The sequence below is a fragment of the Rhinoraja longicauda genome, chromosome 1, assembly GCF_053455715.1.
Source record: "Rhinoraja longicauda isolate Sanriku21f chromosome 1, sRhiLon1.1, whole genome shotgun sequence".
Classification (NCBI taxonomy): Eukaryota; Metazoa; Chordata; class Chondrichthyes; order Rajiformes; family Arhynchobatidae; genus Rhinoraja; species Rhinoraja longicauda.
The window spans coordinates 16527487-16553515 of NC_135953.1; the positions used below are offsets into that span (position 1 = coordinate 16527487).

General features: G+C 41.8%; 1 protein-coding gene and 1 non-coding gene across 3 annotated transcripts in view; both read left to right on the forward strand.

Moving 5' to 3' along the window:
• immt (inner membrane protein, mitochondrial (mitofilin)) overlaps positions 1-26029 on the forward strand; it is a 49946-nt gene that overhangs the window by 11227 nt on the left and 12690 nt on the right. Inside the window, exons 4-12 of one of the 2 annotated variants that reach the window (XM_078411514.1) lie at positions 366-513; positions 4693-4821; positions 5507-5626; positions 7897-8033; positions 8504-8607; positions 15717-15852; positions 18473-18602; positions 23751-23765; positions 25574-25797. In XM_078411514.1, coding sequence (XP_078267640.1) covers positions 366-513; positions 4693-4821; positions 5507-5626; positions 7897-8033; positions 8504-8607; positions 15717-15852; positions 18473-18602; positions 23751-23765; positions 25574-25797 — 1143 coding nt within the window. The remainder of the gene's footprint in view (positions 1-365; positions 514-4692; positions 4822-5506; positions 5627-7896; positions 8034-8503; positions 8608-15716; positions 15853-18472; positions 18603-23750; positions 23766-25573; positions 25798-26029) is intronic. The other variant, XM_078411591.1, reaches the window with a different exon arrangement.
• Positions 16292-16429, forward strand: LOC144601337 (small nucleolar RNA SNORD94). Its single transcript, XR_013548294.1, has one exon. It is a non-coding gene; the product is annotated as a small nucleolar RNA SNORD94 (small nucleolar RNA).

Genomic DNA, 26029 nt, shown 5'->3' on the forward strand with positions numbered 1-26029 from the left:
TGTCAAGTCTTTTGACTCAAATGACTTTGTTTGACTCTCCAATTGTATTCCAAACATTTACTCAAGTTTACTTATGTTTTCTGGTCAGACACTAATGTAAAGTAATACAACAAACTGATTCTAAAAAATGTTTATTGGATTGGCTATCATTTGTAGAATAAGTTATTCTGAAGTAGAATTTGGGGTGCGTGGTACAATGTCATATGAAACCTTAGAAACATGTTTCGATTATGTGGGAGAAATTTCAATCAAAGGATTTATTGTCAGAACTTGCCTGTTGTGCTCAAGTATTTTCAGCTCTATGGATTATTTTGAAATGTGCAATATGGCAGTGGTTAATTCTACATTTAATTTTCTGTTTAAAGGATATGGAGGGACCATTGAAAATATCAACGACCGCTGAAGTGTTGAAAGATTCCAAACAGCCGAAAACCATGCGTAATAAAGATAAAGAAGCTTTACCGATTGAAGATCAAGAAGCTTTACCGATTGGAGGAACTAATACTGAATCATGTAATTTAAGATTTTGTTGCGTGTTGGAAAATATTCTACAGTATTTCACAAGAATTGTTGGGTGAATGCCCAATTATAAATAGATCATCTCCAAACTAATTGGGTAATCCATAAATGGGTGTGGAGAAAAGAGCAACTTTTTAACCCAGAGAGTTGTGAATTTGTGGAATTCTCTGCCACAAAAGTTAACTGGGTATATTTTGATGCTTAAAACTTCATTTTTTATTCCCTCAAATATTCCTAATTGTTCCTAATACGACGTGACAAGTGTGGCACAGAGGTAGATGGCACAGATTGCAGAGCTGTTGCCTCACTGCTTTGGCGACTTGGGATCAAACTTGACTTCCAGTTCTGATAGTGTGAAGTTTGTACATTTTCCTTTTAACTGTATTTTAACTATAAATAGCTCCATTTTATTATCGCAACGTTTAAGTAACATTTAGACAGGTACAGATAGACAGATACGATAGGTTTAGAGGGATATGGGCCAAACTCAGGCAGGTGGGACTACTGTAGATGGGACATGTTGGTTGGTGTGGGCAAGTTAGGCCGAAGGGGCTTTTTACTCTATAACTGTGAATATCCTCTTGGTGCTCCAGTTTCCTCCTTTCTCCCATGATGAAATATGTATAGGTTAGTTGACCACTGTAAATTGTCCCCAATTGAAGATAGAATTTGGTGATGAGGGAATGGAGATGATGAGAATGTGGGGAGAATACAATGGGATTTGCGACGGATTAATATTATAAATATTGATGGTCGACATAAACTTGGTGGGCCGAATGGTCCACTTCTGCACCGTATTTCTCTCTGGTCAATGCGAGTGTTTATGATCAACACAGAACTGAGTTCACCTGACTTTATGTAACTCCACATTAAAGGACACAAAGTGATGGAGTAACTCAGCAGGTCAGCAGCATCCTGGAGAACATGGATGGATGATGTTTCAGGTCAGGACCCTTCAAACCAGCATCTGTAGTTACCTGTTTCTAGCTTATGTAACTCCATAGTGGTTTCCTGGTCCTGTATCAGTTAGTTGATTCAGCTGTGATAGTGGTTGGTGATTAAGAACAGTGGCTACAGAGGTCATTATGGACCTCTTTATAACTGATTTCGGCTGCAGCGATTGGACCTACCAACCTTCACAGCTAGGCTGGGCTGCCAACACTGCCCCCGGCCTGCACCACCTTCCAGGCCGGGCTGCCTACGCCATTCCTGCCCGTGTTGATGGCGCCGCCTCCCTGGCTGCTTCCAGGCCAGACCTTCTACCGCCATCGTTGGCCCACCCAGCTTCCTCCGTTGCCTCCAGCCTGCCGCTGCAGCCATCACCGGCCCTTACCTGCAATTTGGCCGCTCACGGGCCGCGACCAATGACTCCGCTAACCCTCGCCTCAACTCACCTGGATTCTAGGCCCAGTTCCAGACCGAGAGTCTGAAGTAGGGTCTTGACCCGAAACATCACCTATCCATGTTCTCCAGACCTGCTGTCTGACCTGCTGAGTTACTCCAGCACTTTGTGTCCTTTTGTGTATTAACCAGCATCTGCATTTCTTTGCTTCTACTACTTATGCAATGACATTCTATATTCTATTCCACTCGCCGATCGTTTCGCTTAACACCTTCGCTCAGTCCGCCTTAACCAACCTGATCTCCCGGTGGCTCAGCACTTCAACTCCCCCTCCCACTCCCAGTCTGACCTTTCTGACACGGGCCTCCTCCATTGTCAGAGTGAGGCCCACTGCAAATTGGAGGAACAGCATCTCATATTTTGCTGGGGCACCTTGCACCCCAGCGGTATGAACATTGATTTCTCTAACTTCAGATAGTTCCTCTGTCCCTCTCTTTCCCCTCCACCTTCCCACTGTCTTCCTGTCTCCAACTACATCCTATCTTTATCCTGCCCCCTCCCCTGACATTAGTCTAAAGAAGAAGCTCAACCCGAAACCTCACCCATTCCTTCTCTCCTAACATGCTGTCTGACCCGCTGAGTTACTCCAGCATTTTGTGATATCTTCTATTCCAAAGTAATCCTCACTTGGTTACAGCAGACTGTTGGCAATAACGGACACTATTTCCCCCCTCTATGGTCTGTTATAATAACGGTCTACTATATTAAAACAGATTTTTTTTTTAATGCCAATTGTCAATCAAAAACAATATAAACTGTGTTTCTCAAATGCTGGAACCTGTTATGCCTTGTCTTCCAGCATTTGTTAATTCCTGAGTGAGTGGTTGTGCATCTCTATTTTTCCTTCTACGAGCCTATCGTACATGCTTTCATCCTTTTCTGAGCAAGCGCATCAGTCTCAGTGCCAGTTGTCAAGATACCAGAACATTTAACTTTTTTTTTCTGTCCAGTCTCAGTTGGGAACTGAGCTGAAGGTATTTTATAAGAAAATAACTGCAGATGCTGGTACAAATGTAGTATAAGAAAATAACTGCAGGTGCTGGTACAAATAGTAGTACAAGACCTTCCTTTCTCCCGCCCCCCCCCCCCCCCCCCCTGACATCAGTCTGAAGAAGGGTCTCGACCCGAAACGTCACCCATTCCTTCTCTCCCGAGATGCTGCCCGACCTGCTGAGTTACTCCAGTACTTTGTGAATAAATACCTGAGGGTATTTTATGTTTTTCTGCACTGTCATTTTAAGTCGAGACAGCTTAAATTTATAGAGACACAAGATGCTGGAAATGATGAAAATACAGTGCTTGAGAAACTTGGCAGGTCAGACAACATCTCTGGAGGACATAGATTTACTCAGAGGGTGGTGGGTTTATGGAATGAGCTGCTGGAGGTAGTTGTGGGAGATACAATAACATTTAAAAGACACTTGGAGTGGTACATGGAAAGGAAAGGTTTAGAGGGATAAGGGCCAAATGGGACTATCTTCGATGAGACATTGGATGAGTTGGGAGGGAGGATCTTTTGCTGTATGATTCTATGGATAGGCGACGTTTCGGGTCAAGGAATTTATAACAGTGGTTTGGGTCCAAATCAGATCTTTTGTAGTTGAGGTTAGTTTGGTAATTTTAAACTGAAATTGACGATGCTCCAATGCTTGGAGAAGAGGCAGATGAAAAATTAATTATTTGAGTGAAAATAAAAAAAGTACTCGTATGAAATAATGCAGGAAAAATATCTCAAATAGTTTTTTAATCAATAAGTGTAAATTGACGTGCAACGTATGTGGAAAGGTTATGTGGGCAAAGAAAGGCACTTAGATTGAGTGCCAACTGGAAGAGTGCATTGAGATAACATTCCAATAGCTATGAGCAATTTGATTTATGCTTGGAAAGTACATAATTATAATTTGAAATGGTTTGGTACTTAGAAATTGGCATCACATCAACACATCACGATCTCCATCCACTCGGCTTTGTGCAACTTCATTGTGATTTCCTCCTGTTCCGGTCGGTATCAGCTGATTCAACTGTGATGGGGGTTGGTAATTAAAAAGAGTGGGCATAAGGTAAGCGGAGAAAGATGTAATCGGAACCTGAGGGGTAGCTTTTTCCACATAGAGAGTAGTGGGTATATGGAACAAACTGCCAGAGGAAGTAGTTCAGACAGGAACAATGACTTAATATTTTCATGTTCAAAGATTATAGGAGCAGGATTAGGCCATTTGGCCCAACATCTACTCCGCCATTCAATCATGGCTGATCTATCTTTCCCTCTCAACCCCATTCTCCTGTCTTCTCCCCATAATCCCTAACAACCGTACTAATCAAGAATCTGCCGATCAGTGCCTTAAATATACCCAATGACTTAGCCTCCACAGCAGGCTATGGCGATGGATTCCATAGATTCACCAACCTCTGATGAAAGAAATTCCTCCTCATCTCCTTTCTAAAGGTATGCCCTTTTATTCTGAGTCTATTGGTTCTGGTCCTAGACTTTCCTACTACTGGAAACATCCTCTCCACAAAAAGATATGTGGGCTGGTACATACAGTAAGAATGGTTTAGAGGAATGTGGATCAAATATGGGCTAGTGAGACTAGCTTCGATGGGGCACCTTGGTCGGCACGGACAAGTTAGGCCATAGAACTTATTTCTATGACATTCTTAAATCAGTGAATGTAGGAGTGTGAAGTGAGATCTTGACTGTTTCTCTCTTGAAAGCATGACTTTTAACGAATATAATTCTCTTGTTCACCACAAACCCAAACTGTTTTCAGATGCGTCGACAGATGCAGCTGCGATTATTTCTGCTGTTGGTGATGCCCCTTCCGTACCTGCTCCCGTGGTCCAAGTTTACGAGCAGAGTTCAGAAATTACGCGTGAGCATAAAATGAAACACACAGATGGTAGGTAAAGTGGATTTTATCGAAAAAATAAAGTTACCCTTGGGCTTACCAGAGATGATGTTTTGCTCAATTAGAGACCATTACTACCATATTATATTGCACGTTTCATTAGATCACTAGGGTATTACATTTTTTATTCAAAACTAAACCGATAGCCAGTAACCTAATGTACAATGCATTGAGTATTCTGAGTTCAATTCTTCAAAAGGTATATATATATGTATTTCCATTTCTGTTCAGTGTTAAGATATCTAGCGCATTCTCAATTCTCATCGGAGCATAAATGATGGTGTGCCTTTACCTTCCTAAACTCTGAAGCTTGAATAATTCTCTCCTGATTTCTTGCTCTCTCAGCAGGTGGTTGCTGAAACTGACCTTCAGTGAATAATACTGAACATTATATTTACTAAACTTTTTTTTTCTGTGAAAGATACATTAGTGCTAAAAACTTAAGTTCGAGATGATTTTGACAAAACATAATTGAGTATTTTGGATTCAAGAAAAATCTTACAGCATAAATGAAATGAAAAATTTGATTGTAAAATATAGGGAATGCCATAAAAACTACAACACAAAAGATATGTAGCCAGAGAGAAATGTATTTTAGTTGGCAGTTTGGTTCAGCTAATTTTTGGTTTGCTTTGTGGGCTTCTGGTCATTAAAAATAAATATTTTTTCTGCAAAGATAAAAGCTGTGATTGTAAAAATGAAGGCTCGAAGGAACAACGCATAGTAGAACGTTCACCTGATGAGGTGGCAAAACATCTAATTCAGAAAGATTTGGAGGAGCATGCTAAAGTTGTAGGTAAATAAAAACATTTTCAAATTTCTGTTTTTGAGCTAATTTATTTTGTGTTGACCATCATCCTTAGTGTGGCGGTATTCTGCCAGTATTGTTTTTTTTGTGGCATAGTATTCTAATCTTCACCCAACCATGGCAGTACGTGCCACACTAGGGTTCTATGATCTCTTACTCTCTCATGTAAATGAAGAAAAGCTTGTTTTGTATTAAGCCTTTCAAGCTCTTGAAGTACTTTTACTATTACAATGTAGAAAATATGGCAAATTATGTACATATGGTACCACAGTGATCATTGTGACCAAATAATCCCTTAATTGGTCAACTTGAAATTTGACCCTATCCCTATTCACCTATCCCCCAATAGTTCATATATTCGTGTTCCTTACTTAACAGATTCCAGCATTGACCTTTGTGTTCCTGCATATCACCCTCTTGCAGCTGTATCCACCTTCATCCTCTCCTGGTTTCATCAGCCTCCTATTTTATTTCTTTTTTTCGCCCCAAAATTTCTTTTGCTGTCTGTCTCCATCCATCATTCACCTACCTCTGTCTCCCACTTTCCTATCTGGCTCCAAATGCCTGCCTCTCATTGATCTACCTATATCTCCCCTCTCTGTTTCACTGTTCCCACTCTCCTCCTTGTACTGGTCATCTCCCCTCTCTACTCTCGGTCCTGATGCAGGGTTTTGACCAGAAAGCTTGATCATTCTTTTCCACTCACAGCGCTTGACCTACTATGTTTCTCCAGCAGATTGTGTGCTACTCCAGATTCCAGCTTCTGCATGGTTGCCCCATAATAGATGAAACAATAGACAGGACACCAAAATAAATATGTTGGTTGAACCTTGAAATTGTACCAGGTTTTTATGTTACACATAGCCATGAGGGCAAAATTTAGTTTAATGCCAACATTTTCAATTTCTTTTACCTCAGACTGCAATTTTGTTCATTTCATTTTATTTCAGCTCTGCATGAAGGGTAGACTGTCAAATTCTTGTATCTCTACTGTTCATTTAGGATAAGAATCGAGTTTGAAATAACATTTTATTCTTCCTTGATGATTTGTTGAAATAAATGCACTGTTCATATTTTTAAGCCTTTGTGAAATGGCTGTTTTCACCGTGGGATGTTGGGGTTCTCTTTCAATAGTCAATAGTCAATAGTCGTTTATTTGTCACATACACATAAATGTGTAGTGAAATGAAACATTACCCGCAGTTGAACAATAAGACCAATAAGAATAATCAATAAAAATGCAATAACACATACAATCACAACCTAACACCAAACAAAAAGAAACATCCATCACAGTGAGTCTCCTCCAGTCCCTCCTCACTGTGATGGAAGGCCACAATGTCTTTTCTCTTCCCCTGCCGTCTTCTCCTGCGGTCAGGCTGTTGTCGTTGCCACGTCGGGGCGGTCGGGGCTCCCGACATTGAAGCCCCCGCCGGGCGGTGAAAATCCCGCGGCCTATTCCAGGCCGCGCCGGACGGTGAATGGTCCGCGGCGGGCCGACCCAAGCCCCGCGATTCGGGACGGGCGAACACGCTGCCGCTGCCAGAGCTCCCGATGTTGGCCCCCACCCAGGGGCCTGCGGGCTTCCGACGTCCACGCGGCCCGCGCCGGAGCCTCCGGAGATGAGTCGCAGCCGCTCCCGCAGCATCCGCAGGCAGCCAGCGCCGCAGGTGGTGAGTCCGGGCAGCGGGCTCTGAACCAGAGCCCCATGTGGTCCCAGGTGCATGGCCGCTGGTAGGCCGCAGCGGGAACGGAGACACGACACAGAAACAAAGGTCGCGTCTCCGTTCGGGAGAGAAAATTTTACCGTTCCCGTTCCCTCCCACCCCACCCCACCCCCCCCCACACACATAACATACAAACCCTACACCATATTAAAACTACAATTCATACAAAAACAACAAAAAACACAAAAGACAGACGGACTGCAGGCAAGCCGCAGCTGCGACGGCAGCGCTGGCTCCTCCCGATTCTGCCAAAGCATCTATGAAAGTCAATGTGGACAGGTCATGTTTCAAATGTAATCAAAACGTTTAAATATTATATATTTAATCATAATCACGCCTTTAAATATTTCACACACAGCTCATTTGGCAATTGCCAATTGAAAAGTTTTTTGAATTTGACCATTCTGCTTCACTGAATATCGAATATTGATGATATTCTAGAGACCAGAGTGGTTTCTTAATTTGTTTAAAAGAAAAAGTAATTGTAATGGCATTTTAATATTCACCAAAATATGCATTATTTCTATGCAGCAATAGCATCAACTTTGGAGGATGCTCTTGGCAAGAGTGCCCAAGTAACACTCCAGGCAATTGAAGCTCAGGATTCAGCAATTGATGCCATTACCTCTCATTCTAGGAGGTTGAAGGAAGCCATGGATGAATCTGAGGTAAAACCTGAAGAAGACAAAATCATGAAATTGTTAGCAAATTCTTTTAAAGGCTTTCGCTCAAGCCATTCTTTGAACAACCTATTCCAATACTGGTAGCTTACTATCTTCAAGATTCAGTTTTTAGTTTGTCCAGTTGCTTAAGAGTGTTGGTGGAACCTTGGTTCCTATGTGGATCTGGGCTACCTTCCAAGTTCACCTTCAGTCCCAAGGATAAGTCATTTTACCTTGGTACTGCAGAGGAAAAACAGCCTTTGGGATATGGATGTTGAGAACACTATCTCCCCGATTCCTACCTTGTCCTCTGCTGTGATAATGTTAGTATTGACATATGCAGCAAAATACTGTAAATTGGAACGTTCATTTATTTTTAGCCTAATAAACTTTCTATTTCTCTGTTATGGCATCAGATTTATGATATCATTGTGCAAGAAGTTCATTTTTATAGTGATTTAATTCTTCCTTACCAGCATTCTGCAGACCGAAAGTCAGAACAGTGGCGAACTTTGGAAAATGCTCTAAGCATTCGCAGCAAGGTTGTGGACCGAGCATCGGATGCTCTGACGAAGGCCAAGTGAGTTTTCTGTTTTGTGTGTTCTTGACGTTCACAGGTTAAAGATTTATTCCGAGATCAGCTACTTTGCATTTGAAATTCCCTCAGACATATTCCTTCCTTTTCTGTGACATTTAGGAAGGATGTCGACAAAATGGAGAGGGTACAGAGGAGATTTACTAGAATGTTGCCTGGGTTTCAGCACTTAGGCTACAGAGAGAGGTTGAACAGGTTGGGTCTTTATTCTTTGGAGCGTAGAAGGTTGAGGGGGGACTTGATAGAGGTTTTTAAAATTATGAGAGGGACGGACAGAGTTGACGTGGGTAGGCTTTTCCCTTTGAGAGTGGGGCAGATTCCAACAAGGGGACATAGCTTCAGAATTGAGGGACAAAGGTTTAGGGGTAACATGAGGGGGAACTTCTTTACTCAGAGGGTTGTGGCTGTATGGAATGGGCTTCCGGTGGAAGTGGTGGAGGCTGGCTCGATTTTATTATTTAAGAGTAAATTGGATAGGTATATGGATAGGAAGGGATTGGAGGGTTATGGTCTGAGTGCAGGTAGATGAGACTAGGTCAGGGAGAATGGTCGGCGTGGACTGGTAGGGCCGGACAGGCCTGTTTCCATGCTGTAGTTGTTATATGTTATATGTTATTTAGCTGGAGGTTATTTCTGGTGCAGTTGGAATGCAAAGAAAAAGTTGCAAAAGCAAGAATGGGAAGTGGGGTGGCACTAAGAATATACTCATCCTCAATGTTGCTCAAACCAATGAATGAATAATATCGATGAGGCTTGTTCTATTTGTGTTCATCTGACCAGAAGTGCCGTTTATAGATGATTCATTTTTTGTTTCTGTAATGGCAGTTCAGTATAACAGAATTATACCGCCTCAAAGTCCAACTTTGATAGCCATTACTGCTCGGGGATGGGGTGCAGGTATAGCTTATGCACACACCGCACTCTGAGATAACAAAAACGAATCTTCCAATATCCTTGTCTTTGACAGAAAGAGATAAATGCATTTTCTGCCGTAAAAAGATCATCAGGACATAAACACTGTCCTCGGTATGATGCCTTAAAGACTTGCATCTCTTTGTCAACCTTTTCTTTCAGCTTGCCAGGATCCGTTTCAAAGCTACTTATAGCAGCCTAAGTTCCCTTTCTCTTACGAGTCCACTGTAAAAGCAGTCTTTACTTTAAGAAACCAAGCTACCACAACCTTCAACTTCTTCCATGATGAGAAATGGGTAATTAAATAGTTTGTTAAATCTAATGGATCCTTGAAAATGGCATTCACTGAGATGTCTTGCTTGATCTCCGGATCATTAGCAGAGATTTCAGATTCCAGGTTAAAGTTTGGCCATTCTCGGTCTGGTTTACAGAGAAACTGTGGCCCATTAATCCATCTCTTATGCTTAAGAAGCGATCTGCTGTTAATCCTCTAGAGGCTTCACCCACAGGATTTTCGTTGGTATTAACCTACTTCCACTGTGATACACTAGTAGCTTACAAAAGAGATCCTGTTTGCTACAAATGTTAGGAAGCGTTTGTTTTCATTGTTGATGTACTTAAGCACTGTCATGCTATCAGTCCAGAGGGTAGATTCCTCCAGCTTAAGCTGCAGTTCTTTTTGCAGCAACATGTCAATTCTGACAGCTAAGACTGCGGCTGCAAGCTCCATTCTGGAAAACGTCATTTGCTTCAATGGTGCCACTCTGGCCTTCCCCATTAAAAATGCAACATGTACTTCATTGTTATCATTTTCCAGTCTTAGATATGAAACAGTACACCCTTGTAATTGAGGCTGTGCAGCGTAGGTTCGCGAGATTGATCCCTGGGATGGCGGGACTGTCATATGAGGAAAGATTGAAAAGACTAGGCTTTTATTCACTGGAGTTTAGAAGGATGAGAGGGGATCTTATAGATGCAGGAAAAATGTTCCCAATGTTGGAGGAGTCCAGAACCAGGGGCCACAGACTTAGAATAAAGGGAAGGCCATTTAAAACTGAGGTGAGGAGGAACTTTTTCACCCAGAGAGTTGTGAATTTGTGGAATTCTCTGCCGCAGAGGGCAGTGGAGGCCAAATCACTGGATGAATTTAAGAGTGATTTCACTGCTCCAAAGAGATGTACCTTCATCTGATATTCAACAAGATCTTGTTGTGCATCACCTTCTGACCACCATAGGAATCGCAGGTAATCTACATGCTTTTGACCTGATGAAACATTGCCTTGATATCCGCCATCAAAACCATCGGCTCTTGTCTGAATCTGATGAGAACTCTGATGAGTGAGTTTGTTAGATCTGGACCCTGCAGCAGTTGACAGTTAAGTGATTTACCCTTAAAAACCGCAGCACAGTCGAAGACCACTCTTAAAGTACCTTTCTTTGAATGATACACCCCATGGTGTGGGATATACCAAAGCTCTCCATCACTTCGATTCAGCTGGTCTTCTGGTACCCTTTCAGCATAACCATTATCAATCATCTCTGTGAGGAAAGATGTTTATTCATCATGAAATTTCGTATTCTTGCCAAACTTGTATTGCAATGCAACGGTTATTCGGCAGACTAACACTTTCTTGTTTGAAAGGTAAGTTGAGGTAATAGTGTCCTTCTGTCATCTTTACTGAGTGTTTCATAATTTCCAAAAACTTTACCTCTTCTCTGGACATTTACCCAGATCGATCTGCACCAAGCCAGGGATCTCAAAGTGAATTCTATGAATTGGTGAGGAATCAAGCCACAATCTGCAAAGATTGAAGAATCGCTAAAGAAGTCTGAATGCCAACATATAATGCATATTACCTTTGTTTTTGATATATGTTAAGCTTTTATAGCTCCTTTTAATATCTATTGGTAATTGCTTCATTATATACGTAGAATGGTTAGGGGGCGGTGTGTCGGAGACATTTATGCTTAAATTAGTTACTGTCATATTATGGCCATGTTTAATATTTCTAGTTCCTGTCTTTTTTGCATGCTTGTGGGTATGATTTGATACGTAATGGGGAGTGTCTACATCTGAGGAGGCTTCTGTAGCCACAGAGATTGGGGGTCAGTTTAGTCTCAGAGGATGGAGAGAATACAGTTTTTTAACACAACCATACAACCACGGATTTCTAGGGCCACCTTCTTGAGTACTCTGGGATGCAGACCATCAGGCCTTCAGTCCCAACAGTTTACCTAACACCATTTCCTGACTAATGTGGATTCCCTTCAGTTTCTCCCTCCCACTAGATCCTCGGTTCCCTAGTATTTCCGAGAGATTGTTTGTGTCTTCCTTAGTGAAGACAGAACCAAAATACTCATTTAATTATTCTGCCATTTCCTTGTTTCCCATTATAAATTCATCTGTCTGATTGTAAGAGACCTACATTTGTCTTCATTGATCTTTTCCTTTTTACATATCTAAAGAAGCTTTTGCAGTCAGTTTTTATATTCCACGCAAGCTTTCTTTCGTGGTCTCCCCCCCCTCTTAATTAACCCCCTTGTCCTCCTCTGTTGAGTTCTAAATTTCTCCCAGTCCTCTGGTTTGCTTCTTCCTCCAGCTAATTTATATGCCTCTTGGATTTAACACTATCCTTGATTTCTTTCGTTAGCCACAGTTGAGCCGACTTCCCCGTTTTATTTTTCCGCCAGTCAGGGATGAACAATTTTTGGAGTTCATCCATGCGATCTTTAAATCAAATGCAGGTTAAGGGAAGATTTTGTTGCAGTTTATGAAGTTTATATTATTCCCAGAAAGTGACATTGCAGGTAGATGGGGTGACGAAGAAGGTTTTTGGCACACTGGCGTTCATCAGTCACGTAATCATATAATGGAAGTGGGATTTTATATTACCAATATACAAGATGTTGGTGATACCATACTTGGAGTATTGTGTTTTGGTTACCCTGATATAGGAAAGATGCATTAAGTGGGAAAAAATGCAGAGAAGGTCAATGAGGAAGTTGCCAGGACTTGAGGGCCTGAGCTACAGGGAGAGGTTGGGCGGGTTAGGATTTTATTCCTTGGAGTACAGCAGGTTGATAGGTGATCTTACAGAGATACATAAAATCATGAAGGGAATAGAGATAGTATAAATGCACACAGTCTTCTCAGGGTAGGTGAATCAAGAGGACATAGGTTTAAGGTGAGAGGGGAAAGTTTCAATAGGAAGCTGCTGGGGATCTCTTTCACACAGAGGGTGATGGGTCTATGGACTGAATTGAGGCAGATACAAAGTGTTGCCTGACAAGGGAAGTCAAGGACAGCATAAAAATAAAAGAGCAGAAGTACAACAAAGCAAAGAAGAGTGGGAAGCCAGAGGATTGGGACTCTTTTAAAGAGCAACAGAAGATGACTAAGAAGGCAATACGGGGAGAAAAGATGAGGTACGAGGGTAAACTAGCCAATAATATAAAGGAGGATAGTAAAAGCTTTTTTAGGTATGTAAAGAGGAAAAAAATAGTCAAGGTAAATGTGGGTCCCTTGAAGACAGAAGCGGGGGAATTTATTATGGGAAACAAGGAAATGGCAGACGAGTTGAACAGGTACCTTGGATCTGTCTTCACTAAGGAAGATACAAGCAATCTCCCAGATGTTCTAGTGGGCAGAGAGATCCTAGGGTGACGGAGGAACTGAAGGAAATCCACATTAGGCAGGAAATTGTGTTGGGTAGACTGATGGGACTGAAGGCTGATAAATCCCCAGGGCCTGATGGTCTGCATCCCAGAGTACTTAAGGAGGTGAACCTAGAAATTGTGGACACATTGGTGATCATTTTCCAATGTTCTATAGATTCAGGATCAGTTCCTGTGGATTGGAGGGTAGCTAATGTTGTCCCACTTTTTAAGAAAGGAGGGAGAGAGAAAACGGGAAATTATAGACCAGTTAGTCTGACATCAGTGGTGGGGAAGATGCTGGAGTCAATTATAAAAGCCGAAATTGCGGAGCATTTGGATAGTAGTAACAGGATTGTTCCGAGTCAGCATGGATTTACGAAGGGGAAATCAAATGCTTGACTAATCTTCTGGAATTCTTTGAGGATGTAACCAGGAAAATTGACAGGGGAGAGCCGGTGGATGTGGTGTACCTTGACTTTCAGAAAGCCTTTGACAAGGTTCCACATAGATTAGTGGGCAAAATTAGAGCACATGGTATTGGAGGTAGGGTACTGACATGGATAGAAAATTGGTTGACAGACAGAAAGCAAAGAGTGGGGATAAATGGGTCCCTTTCAGAATGGCAGGCAGTAACTAGTGGGGTACCGCAAGGCTCGGTGCTGGGACCGCAGCTATTTACAATATACATTAATGACTTGGATGAAGGGATTAAAAGTACCATTAGCAAATTTGCAGATGATACAAAGCTGGGTGGTAGTGTGAACTGTGAGGAAGATGCTATGAAGTTGCAGGGTGACTTGGACAGGTTGTGTGAGTGGGCAGATGCATGGCAGATGCAGTTTAATGTGGATAAGTGTGAGGTTATCCACTTTGGTGATAAGAATAGGAAGGCAGAGTATTATCTGAATGGTGTCAAGTTAGGAACAGAGGACGTACAACGAGATCTGGGTGTCCTAGTGCATCAGTCACTGAAAGGAAGCATGCAGGTACAGCAGGCAGTGAAGAAAGCCAATGGGATGTTGGCCTTCATAACAAGAGGAGTTGAGTATAGGAGCAAAGAGGTCCTTCTGCAGTTGTACAGGGCCCTAGTGAGACCGCACCTGGAGTACTGTGTGCAGTTTTGGTCTCCAAATTTGAGGAGGGATATTCTTGCTATTGAGGGCGTGCAGCATAGGTTTACTAGGTTAATTCCTGGAATGGCGGGACTATCATATGTTGAAAGACTGGAGCGACTAGGCTTCTATACACTGGAATTTAGAAGGATGAGAGGAGATCTTATCGAAACATATAAGATTATTAGGGGGTTGGACACGTTAGAGGCAGGAAACATGTTCCCAATGTTGGGGGAGTCCAGAACAAGGGGCCACAGTTTAAGAATAAGGGGTAGGCCATTTTAGAACTGAGATGAGGAAAAACTTTTTCAGTCAGAGAGTTGTGAATCTGTGGAATTCTCTGCCTCAGAAGGCAGTGGAGGCCAATTCTCTGAATGCATTCAAGAAAGAGCTGGATAGAGCTCTTAAGGATAGCGGAATCAGGGGGTATGGGGAGAAGGCAGGAACGGGGTACTGATTGAGAATGATCAGCCATGATCACATTGAATGGCGATGCTGGCTCGAAGGGCCGAATGGCCTCCTCCTGCACCTATCGTCTATTGTTGGAAGGAGTTGAGGCAGAGGAAATAGTTGAGGCAAATACATTAACAACATTTAAAAAACACGGACAAGTGCATGGGTAGGAAAGATTTAGAGGGATTTGGGCCAAACACAGGGTTTAGCTTAGATGGGATATCATGGTCGACATGGACAAGTTGGGCTGAAAGGCCTATTTCTGTACTGTATGACTCTATATGGTTTGAGTGTAGTCGTCGTGTATGGTATTACTCATGGATGGTTTGATTGTACTCGTGTATACTATAATTTACCTGGATAGGGCATAAAACAAAGTTTTCACTGTAACTTGGTATATGTGACAATAATAAACCAATAGCAGTACCAATATCACATTGTTTTTGAAGGTCACAGTAGATGATAGGTATTTCCTGGAAATATGTTATCTTAGTTTAAGATAGAGTTAGATAGATTTAAGAGAGAGAGTTAGATAGAGCTCTTGGGGCTAGTGGAATCAAGGGATATGGGGAGAAGGCAGGCACGGGTTATTGATTGGGGATGATCAGCCATGATCACAATGAATGGCGGTGCTGGCTCGAATGGCCGAATGGCCTCCTCCTGCACCTATTTTCTATGTTTCTAGTTATGTACCTGGTGGGGTTCGTAGGTTCCTAAGAACTTATGGCTTTGGACCATTGTTAGCATCTTTCTTAGTTTAATATAGTAAAATATCACTTTTGAGACCCCCATCTGCTGAAATGTGAACTATACCAATTGGTTTGTGCAATTAAACGGTTTTTGATCATGAGTGAGAAAAGTCACTTTCCTTGGTAATTGCAAATTTACAAATTGTTAAAATACTAGTGCTTAAGTATTAATCAAATCAAAGACTAATCAAATTTCTAAACATTTTTTTAGAGAAGAGTTGGATAATCTTCGGAGTACAATTGAAGAAGCTAAACAGACTCAGATCGGTTCTGTTAGACCACAGCTTCTGGCTGCCGAGGAAAATCTTAACCATATGTTAATGGATCTGGATGATGTAGTAAAGAAGGTAATCAGCAGCTTCTAATTTTGTAAAACTCTTTTCTTCTATCCTTTTTATAAATCATTTATCAGATGCAGCAACCTGTGGCAAGACACAATTTCAATGTCTGGGTTGTTTGAATTTAGAGATGCTGACTGATATTGTTAGCTGGGAAGATAGGGACAAAGGACCTGTCTAGATTCTCTTCCCTTCTGTTCTCCTACTCAACTACGATGGCACCTCGGCCTCATTTGATAAAATACGACCAGATCTGTATTGAATTTAGGAGTGATACTGTATTGTTATTAATGCTTTTGCAATCTTTGGAACTTCTTGTTCATGCTCCTGAATTTTGTACTATTCCAGTTAAATAGTCCTTTGCAAGAAATTATTTTGGTACACATGACAATTAAACATTCTTGGCTCTTGATGTCATGGGTATAATAGGCCCAAGTAACAGTCTCCGCTGGCAATGATGATTGGCGCAGGGGTACGGACCTCAGCTGAATGATGGGAGCTGAGTGTGGCCGTTTCTCACTCTGCTTGCATGTAGTGGGCTGTTTGAGAGGCGTCCACACGAGAAAAACGCCTTGATCTGAGCCAGCGAAAGCTAAGAATGTGATTTCACCTAAAGAAAGTACAGGTGCTCCCTGACTAACGATGCTTCGACTTACGATATTTCAACTTTGCAGTGGTGCAATCGGCAGCGACCCGTAGTGGCCGCAGCTCGCATCCGGCCATGGGATCAGGTGTATTAAATGCATTTCGACTTACGATATTTTTGGTTTCCGATGGGTTTCTCAGAACGTAACCCCATCTTAAGTTAAGGAGCACCTGTACTGCCTAAGTGATTAACGCCATCCCTCTGCTAAATCATTCTGAGCCTTTGTAATGTGAAGATTTTGAATGATTTGGCATTTCTTGTGAACGGTTTGTGTTTTAGTTAAATGTTTTGCTGTGTTGCCAGCCCATTTTCTTTTTCTCTTACTGTTTCTGTGTTTACAAGCCTATTATACTGCTGCCAGTAAGGACTTTATTGTTCTGTTTCTGTACATATTTCAGCTAAGCACTCTTGACTGAGTGGAGGTGTTCGGAAAAGCAGTAATTCAATCTGCTTTTGATTGTTTCAACATTGAGGAGACTATGTCATGACCACTGATAACCACCTTGTCATTGTTTCTCTGTTAATTAACTCATTGTTTCTAATCTTGTGACCGGCAAGTTATACATGTTTCTGGTTCATGCTAAGATACAGAAACTGTGCCAATAGGCCCATTGTTTCAGGCTGTTCTTGATCCACAGTACTCATTTCTTCCTCCCTGACTCTATTACTCTGCCCTATGTTCCTGACGCCTTCTGAAACCCTATCTGGCTTATGAAAGCAATTGGGAGGGCAAAAAGAGGACATGAAATGGAGGTGTAATGCAAGTAAAGGAAAATACCAAGTGATTCTACAGCATAGTAGCGCAGCGGTAGAGTTGCTGCCTTTGGTTCAAAGGGTTTCAAAGGTCTTTTATTGTCACGTGTACCAATTAAGGTACAGTGATATTCGTATTACCTTATAGTGCCAGAGGCCCGGGTTCAATCCTGACTATGAGTGCTGTCTGTACGGAGTTTGTGCATTCTTCCTGTGACCACATGGGTTTTCTCCGGGTGTTCCGGTTTCCTCCCACACTCAAAGATGTACACGTTTGTAGGTTAATTGGCTTTGGTAGAAAATTATAAATTGTCCCTATTGTGTAGGAAATGGCAAATGGAACTTAACTGACAAGTTGAGGTGTTGCACTTTGGTTTGTCAAACCAGGGCAAGACTTGCACAGTAAATGGAAAGTTCCTGGAGGGTGCCGCAGAAAAGAGAGAACTTGAAATACAGGTGCATGATTCCTGAAAAGTGGCAAGTCAGGTGGACAGCATGGTAAAGAAGGCGTCTTGCATGCTTGTCTTAATTGGGAACGGCACTAGGAACAAATGTTGGGCACTCATGATGCAGCTGTACATGTCATTGATGAGGCCACACTTTGAGTACTGTGTACAGCTTTGATGGCCCAGCCACAGGAAGGATGTCATTAAGTTGCAAAGGGTGCAGAGTAGATTCACCACATTGTTACTTGGGCTTGTGGGCTTGAGTTGTGGGAAGAGGTTGTAAAGGCTGGCACTCTTTTCTTCGGAGCATAGAGGAGGCTGAGGGGTGACATTATTGAGGTGTATAAGATCATGAGGGGCATGGATAAAGTGAATGCTCTCAGTGTTTTTCCCAGGGGGAGAGGATTCTAAAACTAGAAGGTATAGCCTTAAGATGAGAGGGGAGAAATTTATAAGGGAGCTCGGGGAAACTTTTTCATTCTATGACACGGAACTCTAAAACCTGTTTTTCTAACACCTAATTTTTGATGAAATGTTATACATCTGAGACATGGACTCTATTTTTCTTCTCACAAATGTTAGCTGATGTGTTCAGGTTTTTTTTGACATTATATATCCAGGATTTAATAAATCTGAATCCCAGGAGTAAATTATTTTTCAGTTCTGACATTGTATTTATTTTGTAGTTTGCTGCTTTCTGCAGCAGCTTTGTTTCCCAATTCGATTGCTCTAGTCTGAGCATACCTAATCTGATGTATCTCTTTTGAAATACTATTTTACTCAGGTTGAGGCGGCTCAATCAGAGGCCAAAATAGTTGTTCAGTACAGTGAGCTGGTGGCTATGGCCAGGGATGAATTCAGGAAAGAACTGGAAAGTATCACTCCCGATGTGCAACCTGGCTGGAAAAATCTCAGTAAGTAGATGATGTTCTTGTTTTGGGTTTTTCATTCTTTGCTTCGTTTTAGTTTACATTAATTGACATCAACAGAAGGCATATTTAATGTTACGACGTTTGGTAAGCTCACTGCATTTACGATAATTTTCTTTTTAAAAAGGATTTATACTAAAATTGGATTCAAGAAATTCACTTATAGTTTGTAAGATTACAATAGACAATAGGTGCAGGAGTAGGCCATTCGGCCCTTCGAGCCAGCACCGCCATTCAATGTGATCACGGCTGATCATTCTCAATCAGTACCCCGTTCCCGCCTTCTTCCCATACCCCCGGACTCCGCTATCCTTAAGAGCTCTATCTAGCTCTCTCTTGAATGCATTCAGAGAATTGGCCTCCACTGCCTTCTGAGGCAGAGAATTCCACAGATTCACAACTCTCTGACTGAATTTTTTTTTCCTCATCTCCGTTCTAAATGGCCTACCCCTTATTCTTAAACTGTGGCTCCTGGTTCTGGACTCCTCCAACATTGGGAACATGTTTCCTGCCTCTAACGTGTCCAACCCCTTAATAATCTTATATGTTTCGATAAGATCCTCTCTCATCCTTCTAAATTCCAGTGTATACAAGCCTAGTCGCTCCAGTCTTTCAACATATGACAGCCCGCCATTCCGGGAATTAATCTAGTAAACCTACACTGTACGCCCTTAATAGCAAGAATATCCTTCCTCAAATTTGGAGACCAAAACTGCACACAGTACTCCAGGTGTGGTCTCACTAGGGCCCTGTACAACTGCAGAAGGACCTCTTTGCTCCTATACTCAACTCCTCTTGTTATGAAGGCGAACATTCCATTGGCTTTCTTCACTGCCTGCTGTACCTGCATGCTTCCTTTCAGTGACTGATGCACTAGGACACCCAGATCTCGTTGTACGTCCCCTTTTCCTAACTTGACACCATTCAGATAATAATCTGCCTTCCTATTCTTACCACCAAAGTGGATAACCTCACACTTATCCACATTAAACTGCATCTGCCATGCATCCGCCCACTCACACAACCTGTCCAAGTCACCCTGCAACCTCATAGCATCTTCCTCACAGTTCACACTACCACCCAGCTTTGTATCATCTGCAAATTTGCTAATGGTACTTTTAATCCCTTCATCCAAGTCATTAATGTATATTGTAAATAGCTGCAGTCCCAGCACCGAGCCTTGCGGTACCCCACTAGTCACTGCCTGCCATTACTATTTTTATTATGACAACAATGCATGAGGAAGTTATTTTTAATTATATTAACATATCAAAGAAGTATCTTGGTATTTTTGACCTTTGGTTCTTAACATTTTATTGCTATTTTCTCATGTATTTTTTATGTCATCGAATTGAACATAATCTTTTCTTTAAAAAGCCTTATAAATTGAGACATGATGATTTTTGCACATTTAATATTACAACCTGTATACTTGATTTGAATCAGATGATGTGAGCATAAAATTAATATTTTTTCAGAAAGACCAATAATTGTTTTCCAATACACTAGAATGTGTGTACTGGTTGAACACCGATTTTCCGGCACCCTCGGTTCTGGAGCCTTTCTGAATTACATCCATTTTTCTGGACTAACAGAGATCACGTGATAATGAAATGACAATACGCCCCTAGCCCGCTAATGACACCCCTCCAGTGTCTCTAAAGCACCATGGAGCGCAATCTAAATGAAAACAAATATTGAATATGAATGGAATGACTTGCCGACCCATCCTCGGCTCCCACCGTCTCCCCGGCCTTTTGGAGCCCCGGCTTCCGAGGCTACTCCCTACTCGCAAGGTGCACCAGCGAGCCCTTCACCTACCGCGCGGTCCGTCACCACCTCCTCCCCCGGAGTCGCCGACAGGGTCCACCATGGACGTGACAGCAGGTGAGAGGGGAGGAAGCCCCACGGTGACCGGGCACATTCGGTCGCTTGGGGCACACTTAAGAAAGCGCTATTGCCAGGGCTGCAACGTGAGCTGCAACAACAGCCGTGTGAACCGGTGAAGAAGGGCTCGCTGCTGCACTTTGCGAGACAGGTGTGGGGTCGGAATCCCGGGCTCTAAAAGGCCGGGGAGACGGTATGAGCCGGTGATGGGTCGGCATTCTGTCCGCTATATCCAACAACTGTTATCTGGGGGGCGTTAAAATGAGGGTGTACTGTATTGTCTTTGCGAAACAGTTAGGAGAGAAGATTGAGAACATAGTTGATTCTTTCACAACTGAGGGACATGGCTGGAAAGAGCGCTCGCCACTTGCAATGCCACGTGTGACCACTCGGGGAATTTTAACTGAGCTCTTGTAATTTTGTCCGGATTATAGAGTGGGTGGACCATCAGTTGCCAGAAAATCTGTGTTCATCCTGTACCTATCTTGGATCCTGATACAGCTCTGCTTTCCTGCTTTCCTGAGAGAATTTTTGAGTTTTCGGTGTTTGAAGATTTGGAAAGGGGTTACTTCATAAATACACCTCCAAACTTATTCGAAGCTCTGTTATTGTGCGGAAGTTGAAAAATATGCAGGGAAATGTAATCATAGAGTTAGCTTTCATATGTGAAATCGGATTCCAGAAATCTGGAATAGGCCATTAACGGAGTTGAGTCTTAACTGAAGTTTCCCATTTATTGAAAAAGTGACTGAATATGGGGAACAGGATTGATAATTATGAAATATGTATTAGCATCATTGAATGTTAATCCATAATTGTGCTTGGTGTGAGCAGGTGTGAACAAATCTGTAATGTTGAGGAAGGCAAGTGACAATGAATGGTGTGGTACGTGAGATTGGATGAACAATGTTACGTTTTTGGACTGCTTCATCATAAATTTGACAGCTTTATTTTTAATGCTGTTGGGCATGGCCCTAGCACCATTCTATTGTATACCAATTAACTCAAACCTCATGCTGAGCATGTGGAAAATGGAAGGTCTCCTACTCATGTCATTTCAGGTGGTTTGGACCAACAGAAATCAGATGGGATAAAGGGTCAGAGAAGCTTAACATAATAGTGGTGGTGTATACATTTATGGTGTTTGGTATTCTATTTCAATAAGTTAGTCTTTATGAAAAATAACAAAGGTTTAAAAAGGAGATGTTGACCTGCTAATTGCATTGTGAGATAAATTGGGCCAGAATTCAGATTTATAGATTTGTAGTTATACAGCATGGAAAATAGGCCTTTCAACCCAACTTGTCTGTGCTGATCAAGAACTAGAGCTTTTAGACAATAGACAATAGGTGCAGGAGTAGGCCATTTGGCCCTTCGAGCCAGCATCACCATTCAATGTGATTATGGCTGATCATTCTCAATCAGTACCCCGTTCCTGCCTTCTCCGCATACCCCCTGACTCCGCTATCCTTAAGAGCTCTATCTAGCTCTCTCTTGAATAAATTCAAAGAATTGGCCTCCACTGCCTTCTGAGGCAGAGAATTCCACAGATTTACAACTCTGACTGAAAAAGTTTTTCCTCATCTCCATTCTAAATGGCCTACCCCTTATTCTTAAACTGTGGCCCCTGGTTCTGGACTCCCCCAACATTTGGGAACATGTTTCCTGCCTCTAATGTGTCCAACCCCTTAATAATCTTATATATTTCGATAAGATCCCTTCTCATCTAAATTCTAGTGTATACAAGCCTAGCCGCTCCAGTCTTTCATCATATGACTTATTTACTTAATCCCAAACAAAATATACTTGTCTAAAAGTTCTTGAGCAGTATTCAAGGCATGACGTGTAACGCCTGATCTTGTGCAACTGGTTGGAAGATAATTTTGTCTTTATGGAGCAGCTACCAGTCAGTCATTCAGGAAGGGAAACTACATATTAACCTGGGATGGGACCAAACACTTCAAAAAATAGTGTGAATTGCAACTTAAGCTTTTGCACTCTTCTCTAATGTACTGTTTATTGTAAGTGTTTAAAAATGTCTTTCTTTCTGCATGGCTTTTAGAGCGAGGTGCTTAGGTGCTTACGTTTAGTTCTTGAATTAACAATTGAAAAGCACAATCTGTGGATGCAGCAAATACTCAGCAAGTTGGGCAACAACTGTCATGGGCCTCCTCCAGTGCCATAGTGAGGCCCACCGGAAATAGGAGGAACTGCACCTCATATTTCGCTTGGGCAGCTTGCAGCCCAGCGGTATGAACATTGACTTCTCCAACTTTAGATAGTTCCTCTGTCCCTCTCTTCTCCTCCCCCTTCCCAGTTCTCCCTCTATCTTATCATATCATATCATATATATACAGCCGGAAACAGGCCTTTTCGGCCCACCAAGTCCGTGCCGCCCAGCGATCCCCGTACATTAACACTATCCTACACCCACTAGGGACAATTTTTTTTTTTTTTACATTTACCCAGCCAATTAACCTACATACCTGTACGTCTTTGGAGTGTGGGAGGAAACCGAAGATCTCGGAGAAAACCCACGAGAAAAATCTTCCTGTCTCCGCCTATATCCTTCCTTTGTCCCGCTCCCCTGACATCAGTCTGAAGAAGGGTCTCGACCCGAAATGTCACCTTCTCTCCTGAGATGCTGCCTGACCTGCTGAGTTACTCCAGCATTTTGTGAAATAAAAACTGTTGTTGATATATTTATCAAGATCATTGATATTAAATATTAGAAACCAGGAACGGCAAATGCTGGTTTACACAAAAGGGCACAAAGTGCTGGAGTAACTCAGCGGATCAGGCAGCATCTCCGGAGAGCTTGCATAGGTGACACTTCGGGCGGGGATCCTTCCTCAGACAGCCAGTCTGAAGAAGGATCCCCATCCGAAATGTCTCCTACCCATGTTCTTCAGAGATGCTGCCTGACTCACTGAGTTACTCCAGCACTTTGTGTCCTTTTGATATTAAATATTAACCACTTTACTGGTGCCACTGACTTGTTGAGTATTTCCAGCAATTTCTTCTCTCATTTCAGTCAAGATTTTTTTGAGGGTCTATCTAATATTTTCATTTCCAACTAATTTGGAAGCTATGCATGGTCCAAGTTAAGTAAAAACTGGACATTTTCCTTATTAAAAATGAATGTGTAGTGAGTGTTTTCATTTAGACTAACATTTTGTCTGTGTGACTGCTTGTAGTGGTGCTGTTGTCAACTTGGATTAATTTTTCCCACCCTTTTCATTGCAGAAGTGACTGATCTAGGTGAGTCTGGCCTGTTTGTTGTATGCTCTTCTGAATTCTCTGAACTTCAGCTGCTGTCATTAAGCTGGGAGGTCCATCGGTAGATGAGAAATCTCAGCCAAATGAGGAGCTTTAGAATTCCTTGTCACTGTAAATCAGGAAGTATTGTAGTGCTCCATCTTCCTCAATCCAATGATTGCCTCTTACTTGCGGAAATGATAGGCTGGATTGTTTTAAGAAATTCTATGTCCAGGAATATCCAGCATTCTCGTTAAATGTGATGATAATACTATGGCCAACCAGAATGAATATGACTGGGTATTATGCCTGCTTGGTGTCCAAGCTGTTTAGACTGAAATTTATTTTATGCACATAATATATGTAAAACATCTCATTGTATAGGAATGAACTGCAGATGCTGGTTCACACCGAGGATGGATACAAAATGCTGGAGTAACTCAGCGGCCAGCACCTGAGATGCTGCCTGTTCCACTAAGACATCTAATTGACTGATACAGTGTTGTCAGTAAATACTCACTTAAAAGGGCTCCATAGGTTACAGAAAACCAAGTTCTCATAAATTTTTGAAGAATTTTTCAAGTTAGCAATGTTAGTCGCAGAAATGCAAACAGTTTTGCAAGTTTTGTAATGGAGGTGTAAGCTAGTTGATTCAAAAGCCAACCTGTCTTAAGAAAAAACTGTTCGCGTGTAACCTTCTTGTAGTTATCAGACACCGTGATCCTTAAGGATCCTTAAGCTATCAGTTCACAGCAGGAGGCTATTTAAAAGCTTTTCTTGGAAACTGACCAGGCAATCTCTTCTGTAAACGGTTATAAGGAACTTTATCAAACATATCCATTGACACCTCAAGGCCATTAAAACTAGCCATTAGATAGGAACATTTTGATTCTGTACCATTACAACCACACAAGGGAAGACAATACATATTCATGCTATTTGACCCTCATTGAAATTGTTTTACATCTGACCTATGGAATAGTAGGTTCATGACCAGTTCTCAGAAAAGGAACCCGTGCATTACCTGGGGACTATCTGTATTACGGTGAACAAGTAGAAGGGAAGAAAATAAGTTTTTGAGACGTGAATGTGGTTGCATTAATTAAACTTTTATCTCATTCACCAGGCTGGAGTTCCTGCCTCCAGAGTTACAGTGACATGTATTACCTCATGCTATTTGTACTTTAATCATACTCTGCATTTTGTAGTTACTTCCCTTAGCACACCTTTATAGTCAGTAATATTACACCCAAAATCTGATTAATTACAATTTTAGAAGCATCTTTTCCACAGATGAACAACATCTGTGTGTGGATTTGGAGCATGAACTTTATATTTATTATCCACTGTGCAAAGGAAAGTAATGCACTGTTGATCAGAAAACAATGCATTAAAAAAAATCTAATCATTACTTACTTCCAGATGCCTTAATTTGTGCTTATTTTCCTGTGTATGCCTTTTGGTGTTCAATGAGAAGTCTCCAAAGCTAGTTAAAGCAACATATAATTTCAAATATATATTTTAATGAAAAGTTTTCTTTCCTCAATGGAACTGACCACTGCAGACTTTGCCAACATCGCCATGTAAATGTGAACTGTTCGTCGGAACTTTCTAAAAAATTCCAAATGTTGCAACATGTATGTAGATGAACTGACATCTATGTGTGCAATTGATTTTTTAGTGAGGAGGGGGAATATAACTTTTTTTTTTGCAGTAGAAAGCATTTAAACCCAAATGAATGGCCGTTGCTTGATCTGCTAATTCAGGGTATCCTTGCTCTGTTGTTTTCTAATGGTTTTTTCAAACTGTAGCTGGCCAGCTGAGCACTGACGACCTTAACTCACTGATTGCCCACGCCCATCGTCGCATTGACCAGTTGAACAAAGAACTGGCTGAACAGCATGTTCGGGAGAAGCAACGCATTGAAATTGCACTTGAGCACCAGAAACTGGAGAATAAGAGAACTTTGGAAATGGCAGTGACAAAAGCTCTGGAGCATTATCGATCAGAAAGGCTTCTGGAACAGGACAAAAAGGCAAGACTTCTGCCTAGTCATGCATTGGTTTTACTACTAAATATCTTGCATGCAAAATATTTGCAAATTACTTTTAACATTAATGTTAGTAATCAACATCGTCAATCAGACCACATTCATTGCTGGGTTGATATTGTGGAAAACTGGTCTAAAACTAAAGATAGGCACAAAAAGCTGGGTCAGGCAGCATCTCTGGTGAAAAGGCATTGGTGATGTTTCAGGTCGAGACCGT